A 16,945-nucleotide genomic window follows, 5' to 3' on the forward strand; every position below is an offset into this window, starting at 1 on the left:
CTCAGTTACACAGACCTGCCTGGAGGTCAGAAGAGTGATGGCGTTTCGTATTCAGAATTTTGTATTCATGTTGTTAAAAGGAGGACAGTAAGTTATAGATGCTCAGTCTCCACAACGTCTGTATCTGCCTCTGATTGGATATGTATACAGGGGTGGGCAAAAGTAGGTTTACAATTGTGAGGCTGTGCAACAGAGTTTCTCCCTGTATTATTATTTATTAATTATTGCACTTTCCATACGAACAACTGTAAGTCTACTTTTGCCCATCCCATATTGAAATGTAAGTTTTATAGAAAGTTTTTTGTTTTTTTTTAAGAGCCTGCCTTATGGTTGGAAATGCTTGTTGTTGTTGAGATGGTCCTTGCGGTCTTCTCTGGAGACAGATGGCAATTACACCGGCAACAAAAGCGGACGGGAGGAAGCTCCCTGTTCTGCGGCCAGTGCCCGCGTCTTCGTGGAGGCACCAAGCAGCGCTGCCACCAGCTTGCCTGAATGAGTCGCTTTCACCACGAGCCGCCCACAGCCACGCCCCGCGCTGGGTGAGGGCTGGGGAAGGAGCACAGCGATCTCAGGGTTACGCCTTCTCACCGGCGACCCCTGCCCGGAGGACGCGGGTCTCCTCCGTGTGCACGTCCCCCTGCTCCGGCTTGTGCAGACCGGTTCGACCAGGCGAGCCCGCGATGCAGAGCGGTGAAGCCCGCGCTGGTCTCCCAGCACCTGGTCCCCGGGAGCCGGTCACTGCGCATGGCCGTCGGTCCTGGCCTGGGAGAGGCTGAGCCCATCAGAGTTTAACCAATTTAAGTGACTCATTCCAGAGGACATCAACATAATGAAGGAGATAAGATGAAAAAGATTATGCTTGTATCAGCGAGTAGAAATTCAAATTCAGCAAGGACCTAACCCTATTTTATCTTTGATTCTCTTATGATCTGATTCCTGGTTCATCTATGGCAAAGCAATAGGGAAGCAAATATGTTTATTCTAGAACTAGAATTGTCTGAACACAGCAATAATCATGTGGTTAATACCAACTACAAGGGAACCCCACTGCAGTGCAGGTTAGAAAACGAGAGAGTGTTTCAGTGCCAGACATGCAGCCCAGACTCCTAGCACGGCTGTGAAACTAGCCTCTTGGGCAAGCACTGGACCCCTCTGTGCCTCAGTTTCCTCAAACATAAAACGCTGAGAGCATCGACCTTACAGAGTTACTAGAATGAACATAACATTTATTATGTGCTATATTATAGTATTCCATAATGTAGTATATAATACTGGTTATATCACGCCATATATGGAGGAGATTACTGTTATTATAGAGCTGGTCATATTGTACAAATATATTTTTTGTTTAGTGATAGGAACTGCAGTGCCGTCTCCCATATCAATGTGCATGCCAGTGGAATCACTGATACCATAAATACTTGAAAATCTTTTGAATGTGGGGAATTGTTAAAAGAATTTCTTCAAAGAAGCTTGTCCAGGCCTGGCAGGGTGGCTCAGTTGGTTGGAGCGTTGTCCCGTATACCAAAAGTCTGCAAGTCCAGTCCTTGGGGAGGGGAGCATACGGGAGACAATCAATCAATGTTTCTGTCTCCTTTTTTCCTCTCTCTCAAAATCAAACATTTAGAAAATAAAAAATAAAAAGTGGAGTATTAATTCTATAGTTTGTGCATTGTCAACAGTAAGATATAGTTAATAACACTTATCACAAATTGAAACTTCATGTCTCAGGCACTGAATTACAGATTTACAAGTATTTTCCCATAAAAGAAGAATACAGCCTCAGAGGGTAAAATCGCCTGCCCAGTTAACTCAGGTACACACAGCACAGACAGGTTGCCATCAAGTGCATCTGGCTTCAAGTCTTGACTTGTGGGTTTCTAAATGCATATGACCCCCATTCCTGGCCCTCAGGGGGCTTAGAAGCAGCTGGGGAGATGGAACACTCTGAGCTCTTTATGGGAAAAAAACCCTCCACACCAAGTGCCCCAGCCGAGGCCCGGGCAGCTGGTGCTGTGTTGCTACAGGAAGTGCCATTTGGCGGACACTGCTAAAACTCATTCTGGGCACCAACCCTCCACATCCCTCCTTCGGGTACTTTTTTGTTTGTTTTCTGACTGAATAAATATTTTAATGTTATTGACGTCACACTGTTCACTACTCAATTTTTTCATTCATATTCCTGTCACATTTTAGAAAAAGAAAACGCACTGGTTGGGGTGGCTCAACTTTGCCCCTCTCTTGTTAACAGAGCCACAATTAATAGTAATTAGTTTCCACTTTAGTTTAAGGAAACTCAGACAGGAGGTCGTTGTTTTCTAACATGTAATTACACAGACTGTGCCGAAATATACATTTAATTATTATTTTATTTTGATTCAAACAGTTTCTGTTCTCATTTTAGTTCCACAGATAGGTAGAACTTTAGTGTCAAATTTAGAGTATAATTTTACTTTTATTATTTTAATTTAGTATAGTTTTTTAATTATTGACTTTAAAGAGAGAGAGGAAAGGAGAGATAGAGAGAGAAAGAGAGGGCAGGAGGGAGGGAGGGGGAGCGAGAGAGAAACATCGGTTTGTTGTTCCACTTGTTTATACATTCACTGGTTGCTTCCTGTATGTGCAACCCACCACCTTGGCATATCAGGTCAGTGCTATAACCAACTGAGCTACCAGGCCAGGCCTCAATTCTACTTTTTAATCAAAATCTGCAAATGCCCTGGATTTCAGTATGTTAAGAAGGGTTTTATCAGCTCTCATCTGTCTTACGTGCCATCCAAGTCCTTCCATATGTTTTCATTGCTTTGATTTTCTACACTCTTTTGTGCTGTGGGCCTTAGTCAGCGACAAGCTCCTTTAAACTTGACATGTGACCTTTAACTCCTTACTACGTTTCAGCAGAGCTACTGTGAAAAAGGGGTCCGAGGCCGGTAGTTTCATTTTCATCGTCTCCCAGAGATTTGTACTGGCCACACTGGTGCTGAGCTCCAAAACATTTCTCTCGGAAGCCTTCTCAACAATTACGTTTGTCTCGTGCTCTTTCCTTTTTGGAAAATCCTGTTGAGCCAAGGATCTCATGTGCCAGCCAATGAATCCTGGACTGTCCCTGCTTATTTGGAGGTTCTTTTAAAGCATATGCGATGTAGACTGATTTGCACCGAATGAGAAAGATGTCCGTGGCACACAGTAGTCCCTGTCTATACCGCAGTTCACTTATCGTGGCCTCGTTATATCATGGGATTTTGCGGTACCGTACAGCATTATTGAATTTTTAAAAAGCCAGCTAGAGGAAATAATACATATTGAGTGGCTGGGAGCAAAATCATGGGTCAGACTGCCTTTGTTCAAATCTCAACCCTGTAGCCTAGGAGCTGTGTGACCATGGCCCAGTCACTCAGCCTCTCTGGGCCTCCATTTTCTCATCTGGCCATTTAATGAAAGACTCTTCCATCATTAGTTTGCTGTAGGAAAATAATCCAAGATATTATTCTTCAGAGCAGCAGAGGCCTTCTGGGAAGAGCAGTCTTACAAATGTTGAAAAAACAACAACAACTGCTTAACATTTGTTTTTACTTCTTGCCATTTCTCTAGAAATTCTAATAACAAAACGTTTTAGGCTTTAGAGTGCCAATGCAGATCATTATTAGTGTGTTTTTTTTGTGTGTGTTTTTGAGGTAATACCATTGTACTTCAGCAGTAATTGTTGTGATAAACAGTACCGATGAAGCACTTTTCCAAACGTATTCACTTTTATTGTAAAACTAAGTACAACCTACGAAAGGCAACAGCCAAGAAAGGCAGCAGGATGCTCTCTAAAAGCAAGCTTTTCCTTTTCAAATGGAATGTTGTTCCAGTTCTGGCATTCTGGAATGTTCTGTTCACAACATGAGCAATTGCACCATATTAGGGCACGTTTTCCTCCTTGGAGGTTGAAAAGAATAACAAGAGTTCACAAGTTAAATTCTGTCTGAAAAACTCTGACTCCCTGTGGAGACACGTCTGATGCAGAGGGTCGGTTGGCCGTGTTTGATACCCTCCATGGACCGCATGGCTGAACTAAGCTGAAGACCTGATCACTAACCTTGGGGACAATTGGCTGCCGCCTTGACCTTGGCACCTGCTGCTGAGAGGCTGTTCTCCAAGTCTGCTTTGCCACCTAGTGGTCGGCTCTGGTCTTGCCTTCACCTGACCGTAATGACTCATTTTACCCATTGAATCCTTCAATAAATTATATGGCAGAAGGCAGGCCTCCAGCAAGGAAGGCAGTTCAGAGAGACACCCAACACAAGCCCCTTTGATGCATACTGGATTCTGAGTAGAGAAGAAGCACTAATAATTGCTCTCAGCATAGTGGCAAATGGCAAAGATACTTTTCTGCTTGCTCTTCATGGTTAAAATAATTAGAGGTAGAGTGATATTAATTTAGGTTTCTATAAAAAAGCAACTTATACAGTGTCAATTGGTTTGAGAGGTTTAAAAAGTTACAGCTTCCAGTTTTTTCATGATAGGCACTGCCAGGATGGTTTATGGGGAATAAAATGAGTTTGTCTCTTTAGAATTTATCACAGAAAAAAGGTCTGGCATTTATACTGGCCTTTAGATTTTGCTATGCACTTTCCTGTGTGTTTTCACATTAGTTATTTACACACATTTTTAAGTTTAAAAAGTTATCTGTATAAATTTTACATATTTATAATCCCAGAGAAATTCATTATATAATTTGGGGAAAGGGAGTACTTTTTTTCATAAGTATTTTTAGTTTTCCCTAAACTTAGTGCTCTCAAATGGTTTTCTCACATTTTCTGTTTCATTTTCTGATTTTAAATATTCAATATCTGCTGCAGGGCTTTCCAGCATTGCTGACTATGACTTAGAGTACAGAACACATTTTACATCACTGCTGTGTACGGGAGAGTGTGTGTGTGTGTGTGTGTATCTTAAAAGTTCTGTGAAACATATTTATTGTTATTATGTGTATGTGCTCTGATACGCCCTACTCAATTCTTTTTTTTTCTTTTCTTTTCTATTTTTGTGTTGGCCCAGGAATGGGCTTCTGTTTATACTTTGAGAATTTTAAAGAATCAATTCTGTGCGTGCTCTTCAATGCAATGTACTGGAAATGGTCTAGAAAAATATACAGTCAGAGTTGAAATCAAGAACCAACCTGTATGTATCCCCATGGAAGGACAGGGTCTTTCTCCGAGACGCCAGGACGGCTCTCAAACATGCTCGTGTGCTCCTTGCATATGGGGTGGAGCCTGGAGCTCTTCCACAGAGACTGCCCTGGGTGTCCCACCGACCCTCAGGCCCCAGCTTGCACCTGAAGGAATGAGAACCTGCTTTAGATCTCGGAGGGGAACCAGAGGCAGACACTTCCCCCATTCTGTCTCTACCCGACACCTCCTGTCCCTGGGAAGCTGCACTCTTTCTGGGACAACTGATAAAAAGCCAAGATCAGGAGGTTCATAGGAATGTCTCTTTCTGAACATTATTAAGCAGGTCTTCCCTTAGGTCTCTGACCAATGTAAGTCAGTTCAGTGCCTATAGGACATGAACTTCCTTGACTCAAACCATGCTAACTCTCCCGTACACGGGCTGTTGAGTCAGGTTGAGAAAAAGAGCATTGAGCATAGAAATGATATCATCTCAGAAAAAGCCGATGAAACAGAAAGCTTTTGGCCTAGGCTTGTCATTGTTTCACTTGGGTGTCACCTGACTTTTAGGAAGTTACGTGTTACTTATTAAACTGCAGCTAAACATGAGAAAGACATTGGTGATTTTCATGTCTAATGAGCACTTACAGATATTCTTTAATGAAGACCTTATGGCCTTCTATCAGATTCTTCTGCTGTCACAAGGTGCTCCAAGAACCTGATTGTTGAGCCTCCTGAGCTCAAGGATACTTTTACTGACATAAAGCTGGCACAGGGAGTGGGGACCAGATACAGACACCCGACTGAAAGTCTGGGGAGAAAGAGGTCTTGTTTCTGGACCATCTATTGACACACCCTTGCTTAATAAAACTGGGCACAGCCTTGCTATGAATAAAGGGCAGAGAGTTGAAAATGCATGTCCCTGGGCTGTGGAGACAAGACCGAGTGCTAGGCAGAGGCAGCAAGGTCCCCCCGAGGGACAAAAGGAAGAAAGTCCCCTGTGGCAGTGGAGAGAAAAACCAGTGAGGACAGAGAACCCCAGTTCCCCGGGCATCAGATGATGTATTAGGCATTGACTTACAAAGCATATATAATATTTTCATATTCCGATGAGCAGGATAGAGAATTTTATTTTGTATGACATAAATCTGCCTAACAAGTTATTTAGCAATTTACGACACTCGTTTTTATTTTCAAAGTTCTGAGTGGTAGCTGGGTTCCATTCAGGGCCTCTCCGAGCTCAAACCCGGGTGTCCGCCTGGCTGAGCCCTTCTCTGAAGGTGGCACTGAGGAAGAATCCACTTCCAAGTGCACGTAGGTTTTCTAAAACTCTGCCACAGTGACCCAGTGACCACAGCAGCGGCCAGCCTTGGGTACCAGAAGGGAAGGCCGTGAGGCAGACATCCTTTGATCTTGTATCACCAATATTGTCAGACTCAACTTCGTTCTGGGACCTTCTGCTAATTGAGAACCTACATCAGGATAATGGTCAAGATTCCAAGTCCTTTCACTCTCTTCCCCACATCCCTCTGACTCGGGAAACTTGTTATTTTTATGTTTGGTTTGTTTTTTTTTCTCATTAGGAACATTAAAGATTAAGCTCTGATTCTCTTTGTCCATTCCACTCAATACTAAATCTCTTCCCTGTCTGAGGCATTACTGCTAATTCATAAGTTATACACATCTATCTTTTTATGATAATTTAAATATATAAATATTTACATAATATATATAGTTGTAAGCTTTAGTCACCTAAGTCATATCATGTTGTGTTCATCACCTCACACGTGTCCTCCTTACTCAGCAATGGGCTACCGTCACTTCCTGTGTTACTCCATATGTAGATGAGTGCGTTAGGTCTGCTGGATACTGTTCCCCTTCGTGTATGACAAGATTTTTAAAATCTATTTCCAAACTATTGGTCTTTTAGTTTTCCTAGTTTTTGTCATGGCCGCAAGTGCTTCAGCAATCCTCGGTACGCGTATCTTTTTGTGTACATACGTATGCAAAAGTTTTGGGGGACAGATGCCCAGAAATTAAGTTGCTGGCTCATGGCGTTGTTGATGCTGTGAATCACATTTTTGTAGTTTTGCGTGGATTTATTAAGTCTCAGTGAACTAAGGGTGTTTTCTATTTGCCTAATGTTTAGGCCAGCATGCCATTATTTGTTACTCAAAGCCCGTATCTCTGAAGCTGTCTCTGCCAGAGAATTTAAAGTGTACTTTAAAAAGCAAAAATTGAGCATGGTCTGATTCTTTCTCCCTGTGTTTCTGCGGAACAACCCAACCCTGAGAACATGAGAATTTGGAATTGGTGGTGGGAAGGCAGCATATCAATTAGTGCTGTGCTTTAAAGTATTGTGAGCCCACCCCACCATAATCTTTCTTTCTTTCACTATAATCTTTTTTTCTTTCTTTCCTTCCATTCTTCCTTCCTTCTTTCCTTTCTTTCTTTCTTTCTTTTTTCTTCCTTCCTTCCTTCCTTCCTTCCTTCCTTCCTTTCTTTCTTTCTTTCTTCCTTCCTTCCTTCCTTCCTTCCTTCCTTCCTTCCTTCCTTCTTTCTTTCTTTCTTTCTTTCTTTCTTTCTTTCTTTCTTTTCTTTCTTTCTTTCCTTCTTTCTTTTTCTTCCTTCCTTCCTTCCTTCCTTCCTTCCTTTCTTTCTCTCTCTCTCGCTCTTTCTTTCTTTCTTTCTTTCTTTCTTTCTTTCTTTCTTTCTTTTCTTTTTAGAAATGGAGTGAGGTGCTATTAATCCATTGCTGTGCCTGCATCACAAAGGAGTCCTGGCTCTGACAATGAGGTTTATTTATTTATTTGTCTGTTTGTTTTTATTGTTAACACTATCACAGATGTTCCCCATCCCCCCATTGTCCCCCTCCACTCAGCACCTGCCACCTGCCTCAGTCTTCACCACACAAAGAACAGGGGGTGGTATTCCAGATTGTTGTTTGCTTGTATTATAATAAGGACACTTAACAGGAGCTCGCCCTTCCTAACACATGTAAGCTATAGGCATGATGCTGTGCGGTTCTCACTCATCATGTAAACCTTATGCCCATTGTACAGTAACTCCTTGTTTTCCTCTCCTACCCCACCCCCAGCCCTTGACTACCACTAACTCCTACTCTCTGCTTCTGTGAGATCTAGTTTAGGAACCACCTACGAGGGACTAATGTGTCCTTCTGTGACTGCACTTGCATAATGTCTCCCAGTTTCCTCCATGTTGTGTATTGCAGGGTCTCCTTTTTTAAGGCTTAATAATATTCCATTGTCTGTACATGCCATATTGTCTTTATCTATTTATCTAAATGGCCATTAATATCCATAGATATTTAGTTTGTCTCCATATTTTGCCTACTGTGCCACAATGAAAATACAAATGCTAGTATTTCTTTGAAATGCTGACTTCAATGCTTAGATAAATACCTAGAAGTGGGATTACTGGATCATATGGTAGTTCTATAATTTATTTTTTGAGAAGCCTACAGTTTTTTCATAGTGATTGTACCATTTTGCATTCTCATTAACAGTTTACAAAGGTACCAATTTCTCCACACCTTTACCAGCATTTGCTGCCTTTTTAAAAATATATAATAGCCATCCTGAGGTGTGAGATGATATCTTGTTTTGGTTTTGATTTGCACTTCCCTGATGATTAGTGACACTGAACATCCTCTTACATACCAATATCCCATTTGCATGTTTTCTTTGAGAAATGTCTATTCAAATCACTTGCCTATTTTTTCATGGAGTTATAATTTTTTTGCTATTGAATTGTAGGTGTTTTGAATATATTATGGAAATTAATTCCTAATAAATATATACGGTTTGCAAATATTTTCTCCATTTCGTGAATTGCCTTTTCAGTTGGTTCCCTGTTTTCATTGCTGTGCAAAAGCTTTTCAGTCTGATGTAGTCTCACATACCTATTTTTGCTTTTGTTACCTGTGCTATCGGTACCATACCCATTAAGTCATTGTCAAGATCAATGTCATGAAGCTTATTGCCTAAGTTTTCTTCTAGGAGTTTTATAGTTTCATGCCTTATCTTTTTAAGTCTTTAATCCACTTAGAGTAAAATTTTGTACATGGTAGAATATACAGATTTTATCTCATTCTTTTGCATGCAGATATCCAGTGTTTCTACTATATTTGCTGAAGATACTATCCATTCCCATTTGGGTACCCTTGGCACTCCTGACAAAGATCAGCTGACCCCACACGCATGCGTTCATTCCGGGCTCCCTGTTCAGTGGCACTGCTCTGATGTCTGTCTTCAGGCCAGTGCCACACTCTTTTTATCACCATAGTTTCGTAATATATTGTGAAACCAAGGGCTGTAATGTTTCTAGATCTATTTTTTCTCAAGAGTGTTTTGGCTACTTGGGGTTCTTTGTGGTTTTATATAGGCAATCTAGTTTTATAGATGAGGAAATGTAGTCTCAGAGAAGTCAGGCAATTTGCCAAGTTTAAACTCCTCTGCCAACCGCGATATTAAACCCAAATCAGTCAGGCTTTTAACTATGCTCTGCTACTTTCCAGTGAAAAGTTATTAATGATGACAAGAAAATTGTTGCTGTAGCATCTAATGAATACTTATGATTTCTTAGACATTTCTTCCTCATAGTTGTAAGTCATTACGGCTTTAGCAATGTGTTAAGCTCATAACATCCACTTCCTGTCAAAATGGCTTTCTTCTCCTCAACGACATGTTTATCTCCTGGACTCACACCCTCCTTCTGGTTCTCACATATGGGAATATTAGAAGAAAATTCAAATCGGTCATCTGGAGCGAATGTAGAGTTATTAACTATTAACTTAGTAACCATTGTCTTTTGGAGGTTGTATAACATAGATGAGCAAGTAACTACAGGTAATTCTCCTGTAATGGTCCTTTTGTAACATTAAAGTTTTTGCTCAATTTATAATCTATATCCATTGTATGATGGACGGGGACTAGAACATTTTAAAATATAAGAAAAAGCATATATCTTACATTTTCAAGGGGCATTAGATTTTGAATTAATGCTGAGTTATATGAAGAACAATAGCCACTGGTAGATATGCCAACATATTCAGATCAAAGATCACTTGTCTGACAATTCATGGCTCACAGTCTTCTGATAATTAGTCAAGAAGCCCTTAGTCTCCAGGCTCACCAGAAAAATTATTTAATGAATCTGATTTAGAGAGCTAGTCCTACCGGTAGGTGTCTTTCTTCAATTCTGGCTTATTTTATATTCTGTGTTCTATCAAAGCATGATTGGACTAGAATATTATATGATTTATGTGCTTTACAGATTTACAGGATAAAATGAACTAAAGAGAATCAATCTTAGCTTTATTTCTTAAATTCGTACTTATAATCAGTCAACTGAGCCAATTAAGCTGTTACGGAATTTGTACAAACATAATGTGATTATCTGCAGGGAGCAATTCCACATTGCCTAAAAAACTTTGTGCTTTTCAAAATTACCTTATCCATGTCCCATTTCTCACCTAGGGGTCAAGTCCATGGAGAGCAGGGTCCTGGATTATTGAATTTAATGGCACCAGTCACAGTATTGGTTCAGTAAGAAGTTGATGTTGATGATGACAGTTATGTTCATCAGGACCTTTTCTGTTGTAGGTGACAACACCTATCTCAGGTAGCCCAGGCAACAAAGGGAATGTTGGTCCACATAGCTGGCAAAGTCAAGGGGGAGGACTTAACTTGAGGAGCAACTGGGTCCAGGTTTGAGGGGACATCAGGTTCATGCTCCTTCTATCTCCTCATTTCCTGCCATTTCTCTCCAATCCCATGGTTTTTCTCTATTTTTTCTACCTCTCAAATTCTCCACGTGAATATAAGTAGGGTCACCAACATGTAGGAATCCCAAATAACAGAGAATTACTCTCTCTCCTACCTGCATCCACGTCAATTCTCCAAACTTGCTCCTGTTTCGGCGAACTTCAGGCCCATTGCTGAGGTAATGGAGTCAAGACCATGCAACTGATGCGCATTCACAAGTACATACTGTGGATGGCAGACTGTTGGAAAGACCAATAACAGACAGTCACAGCATGGTGTTGACAAGGAGAAAAAAGATGAAAGAAGACACAGGAGTTGGCACACAAAATAGAGCACTAGCTTTATTGGCCGTTATACTTGTGTATAAAAAATCAGCATGGCATAGTGACAAAACTCTGTCTGCAGACCATGGTACATTCCATGGGACCTGAGAGAAGAGGCTTAGGAAGTGTGTTGAGAATTAGAAAAGGTGTTTTCGAAGGTTGTGTGATATTCAGAGCCCAATGGGGCTAGGTGTGGAGCAGCAGCAGGAAGAAAAGAGGAATGTAAAATGGGCTGTATCCAAACCCAAGCAGTGGACAAAGAAACTTAGCTACAACATTCATGGAGCATTGGAGTAACATATGTTGGGAATACAGGAATTGGCAAAAGTAAGTTCACAGGTGTAGCACAAATAAATAATACATCTATGTTTTGTGCCCTCACAATGGTAAACCAAATTTTGCCAACCCCTGTATAAAGGTTTTTCAGAAAGTTCAAAGAGAGCATAAAAAATTAGCAAGGCTCTGGTGCAGCAAACAGAGAAAATGTGAATAAGGGTGATAATAAATATTCACTGCTATCATTTATTATTGCACTGAACGGAGGTCTGAGCCTCCTGGCAGGCAATCAAAGTGAAATCATTGTTCAATAAAAAGAATAATAAAATAATAATGGAAGATGCTACACTTACATAGCACATATTATATACCAGGCTCTGATCTAAGAACTTTGTATATATTAAAATATTTTGATGAGAAATGAAGTTCTTTTGAACACTTAATTAAATTCTAGGTTGGAATTATCAACAATATATTCTATTTTGCAGCATGTTCCATTCCCATTTTTCAATGAGAAAATGGGACTCAGAGAGTTTAAATTATACCCAAGATCCCACGAGTGGGAAGTGACAAAGTTTGAACCTGTGTTTCTCAGATTCCAAGTCTTCCTGCTGCACCCTGAGGCCTTTCCCAAAGGCCCATGGAATTGTACTGCACTGCTTACACTCCTTTGAGAGATGCCCTGGTGTGCAACATCTAAAGCTTTGATTCAGGATGCTGGACATGCACACACATGTACATATTTCTTGTAAGAGTTTATAGTTGAACACTTTCTTCACCAAGAGCCTAAACACAACCTAAGTGTTCTAAATAGATTTTTGCTATTATTATCAAACACTGAATTCATAGAATGACACTTTTTGAGAAATGATTTAGTGACTAGAGTCCACAGAGCTTGATGATGTAAGGATTTCTGGACCTGTTGTGTCCTGGAAGTACAATCCTTGAGATCCCCAGAAGGTAGAGCAAGTCCCACCCAAGGCTTTCCACAACATGGGGTCTTACTGTTGATGCATTAATTATAAGGATTCTTATTTATATATATTTGGTAACTAATGGCAGTTTTGCAGCTGTTTATATGCAAGTGTGTATGTGTGTATGGTATTAAAATATTATTTCATTGCTTAAGTTAAGATAGCTATACAGTGATCCCTCGCTTATCATGGGTATTACGTTCTAGACACACACCCCCGCCACAATAGGTGAAAGTCCACGAAGTAGGAACCTTACATTTCTTTTAGTATTTACTGTACAGTACCACAAAATCTCATGACATAGCAAAAAATCCGCGATAAATCATTAAATATAATATTTTTAAAAATCCCGTGATACAGTGAGGCCGCAATAAGTGAACCACAATATAGAGAGGGACTCCTATATACTAAAGGACTCTGGTCAGACAAACAGAGTAAGTAAACGCTGTGCATTCCTCCTTCCATGGCCACATCAAAATTACAACTAAATTTTAGGAAGACCATCCTTGAGAACCACCTGTAGTCTAGCTGATTAGGAGAACTACAAATAAGGATATGAAGAAAAAGCCATGATAGACTGTTAGGGGCTAAGACATGGAAGGGGCATGTCTCACCATGATGGCGCATCAGTTAAAAACTAGGAGGGATATCTCAGTGGTGGAAGTCTCCCCTAGGAAAAGGGTTCCCAGTGCAAGGAAGAGTCCCCATAACAACTGACTATAAGAGCCAGCAGGGATTATGTCTGAGTGCAGCAGAGGGCTGCTGGGAACCTAGGTGCTGCATGTCTTAAAGGGTCTACGGGTAGACTCACTCACAAAGTAACTTGCTCTGTCTTCAGAACAGAGGATGCTATTCACAAAGTGCCACAGATATACTTGGAGAAACTGAGTTACTAGCTTTAGATTGAGGGCTGGAGGGGCATCTCCCTCTGGGGTTGGAAGTGCTGGCAGGCACAGGAAGGCGCCAAACCTGAGCCCTCCTTTAACCTGGCTAACAACATTTGCCCAGCCCTGGCAATATCCTGAGACCCTGTCTTACCTACACACAAACCTGGCCCAAGCTGTTTCCAGCCGCTTTTCCACACAAGCAGCCTGCCTCAGCTTGTGCTGAGGACTCTCCTAAAGCCTCTCAGAGGTCCACAAACCCTAAATCAGCAGAGGATGGTCTCACCATTCCCTGTACAGCTCCAACACAGCAGTTCTTTCTATTTTTATTTCTATTCATGCACCGTTGGTGAAAATGCAGGCTTGTGCAGTCACTGTGGAAAACATTATGGAGGTGCCTAAAAATTAAAAATTGAACTGCCTTGTGACCCATAATTCCACTTCTGAGTATATATTTTGAAAGAATGTATGCACCACTATGTTCATTGAAGCATTATTTACAATAGCCAAGGCATTAAAACAACTTAAGTGTCCATCGATACCCACATAAATGTCTAATCACTATATTGTACATCTGAAACTAATATAATATGGCATGTCACTGTAATTTAAAAACAAAAATATTCTGAAATATATATATATATATATATATATATATATATGTTAAAAATAGTCAGTCTGATTTGGTCAATTAAAACATTCTAGTTAAGTTTCTGCATGTTAAGTATAAGATTGCTGCCTTGTATACTGTTACCATGCATTACAAGGAATCAATTTATTACTTCTTCCACCTGTGATTTAAAGAGATAATACAATGTGAAGTAATTCACATGTATTTTCCCCATTACTTCTCGGTGATGTTCCTCATCTTAAATGGCTGTATGGCCTAAAGCCTAAAGCGTGTGATAGGTAAATACCATGGATTAGGAGGATAAAATGCAAATGAAGAAATTTTCTGTATCGTGACATGAGACACCTATGCTAGCTGAGTATCATATAAGCATCAATTATTTCCCTCTTTTTAAAATAAGAGAAGTAAGGAAGATTTTGTCTGATAATAGCATCATGTGAAAGTATATGCAGTATATACTTAGAAATATGGAAAATGCAGGGAAAGCCCAATTTGCTGCATTGAACAAATCAACCTCTGATGGTCCTAGACTCCTCACCTTTAAAGTAAGAGAATGAATTTGATGTTTTAGCCTCTCTGAGAAGCAGCATCTTATAAGAGGTCTTCTGTGTCTCTTAACATTTGCAATGCAAAGAATAAGTCAAACGAAGGCAGAAATTTTTCTAACCCTTTTTTCTTTCTTTTCTCTGCAGACTATGTCAGAGAGTCACGATGACCTTGCACAATAACAATACAACTTCACCTTTGTTTCCGAACATCAGCTCTTTCTGGATACCTGGCTCCCCGGACGCAGGGCTGCCCCCAGGAACAGTCACTCAGTTCGGCAGTCACAACAGTTCTCGAGCAGCTGGGAATTTCTCTCTTCCAAACGATCCCACCAGTGACCCTCTGGGAGGTCATACCATCTGGCAGGTGGTCTTCATCGCATTATTAACAGGTGTCCTGGCCCTGGTGACCATTATTGGCAATATCTTAGTGATAGTGGCCTTTAAGGTCAACAAGCAACTGAAGACAATCAATAACTACTTCCTCTTAAGCCTTGCCTGTGCTGATCTGATTATTGGGGTCATTTCAATGAATCTGTTTACTACCTACATCATCATGGATCGATGGGCTTTAGGGAACTTGGCCTGTGACCTCTGGCTTTCCATTGACTACGTGGCTAGCAATGCATCAGTTATGAATCTTCTGGTGATTAGCTTTGACAGGTACTTTTCCATCACAAGGCCGCTCACATACCGGGCCAAACGGACAACGAAAAGAGCTGGGGTGATGATAGGTCTGGCTTGGGTCATCTCCTTTGTCCTTTGGGCCCCTGCGATCTTGTTCTGGCAGTACTTTGTTGGTGAGAGAACTGTGCCCCCTGGGAAGTGCTTCATTCAGTTCCTTAGTGAGCCCACCATTACCTTTGGCACGGCCATCGCCGCCTTTTATATGCCTGTCACCATTATGACAATTTTATACTGGAGGATCTATAAGGAAACTGAAAAACGTACCAAAGAGCTTGCTGGGCTACAAGCCTCTGGGACAGAAGCAGAGGCAGAAAACTTTGTCCAACCCACAGGCAGTTCCCGAAGTTGCAGCAGCTATGAGCTTCAACAGCAAAGTGTCAAGCGCTCAGCCAGGAGGAAGTATGACTGCTGCAACTTCTGGTTCCCAACCAAGAGCTGGAAGCCCAGTGCTGAGCACATAGACCAAGACCACAGCAGCAACGACAGCTGGAATAACAATGATGCTGCTGCCTCCCTGGAGAACTCCGCGTCCTCTGATGAGGAAGACATTGGCTCTGAGACGAGAGCCATCTACTCCATTGTGCTCAAGCTTCCAGGTCACAGCACCATCCTCAACTCCACCAAATTACCCTCATCTGACAACCTGCAGGTGCCGGACGGAGAGCTGGAGACAGCGGACCTGGAGAAAAAAGCCAGCAAACTTCAGGCCCAGAAGAGCACGGACGATGGAGACAGTTTTCACAAAAGCTTCTCCAAGCTTCCCATCCAGTTAGAGTCAGCCGTGGACACAGCCAAGACCTCTGACAGCAACTCCTCAGTGGGTAAGACCATGGCCACTCTACCTCTGTCCTTCAAGGAAGCTACGCTGGCCAAGAGGTTTGCTCTGAAGACCAGAAGTCAGATCACTAAGCGGAAACGGATGTCACTCATCAAGGAGAAGAAAGCAGCCCAGACCCTCAGCGCCATCTTGCTTGCCTTCATCATCACCTGGACCCCCTACAATATTATGGTTCTGGTGAACACCTTTTGTGACAGCTGCATACCCGATATCTATTGGAATCTGGGCTACTGGCTGTGCTACATCAACAGCACTGTGAACCCAGTGTGCTATGCCCTGTGCAACAAAACCTTCAGAACCACTTTCAAGATGCTGCTGCTGTGCCAATGTGACAAAAGGAAGAGGCGCAAACAGCAGTACCAGCAAAGACAGTCAGTGACTTTCCACAGGCGCGTGCCCGAGCAGGACTTGTAGGATGAGGCTTTGTCAATAGCCGTGCCCAAATGCGCACATCAACCCACAAACCTTAGGAGGGAGTCAGGTGAGGAGCAGGGTGCATCCTGGGGATGATAAAAATGTTCTTATCATCCACTGTGAAAGAAGCTGCCCGTTTACTGAACCATTGGATAACTCCATTTTAATATAAAATGTCAAATAGCAATTCAGCAAAAAAAAAAAAAAATACTGAATATAAAGAATTTTATTCTGAAATAAACTTAAAGTGTTTTTCTTAAAGAGGAAAATATTTCATAGAAATTATACAGTAAGATTGATCTGCTTAGTTCTTTTAATTTTCACTCGTTCTGGAATCTCAGAGACGCATACCTGGCTGCCCCAGATGCCACATTCTTTACAAGGGTCCCAGAAGTGCTGCTTCAGATTCCTCATGGAACAGGTCAGGCTAGTGA

The 16,945-nt window shown here is 41.5% G+C and overlaps 1 protein-coding gene across 1 annotated transcript in view; it reads left to right on the top strand.

The window, feature by feature from the left end:
• The window catches only part of CHRM3 (cholinergic receptor muscarinic 3), a 398,997-nt gene extending 382,484 nt beyond the window's left edge, over positions 1 to 16,513 (top strand). Inside the window, exon 5 of the mRNA XM_090263205.1 lies at positions 14,720 to 16,513. Within this exon, the coding sequence (XP_090119331.1) occupies positions 14,739 to 16,511 (1,773 nt within the window). The 5' untranslated portion in view covers positions 14,720 to 14,738 and the 3' untranslated portion in view covers positions 16,512 to 16,513. The remainder of the gene's footprint in view (positions 1 to 14,719) is intronic.
• Positions 16,514 to 16,945: the final 432 nt, after the last annotated feature.

The sequence above is a fragment of the Furipterus horrens genome, unplaced genomic scaffold (genome assembly GCF_987537825.1).
Source record: "Furipterus horrens unplaced genomic scaffold, mFurHor1.1.pri manual_scaffold_15, whole genome shotgun sequence".
Lineage (NCBI taxonomy): Eukaryota > Metazoa > Chordata > Mammalia > Chiroptera > Furipteridae > Furipterus > Furipterus horrens.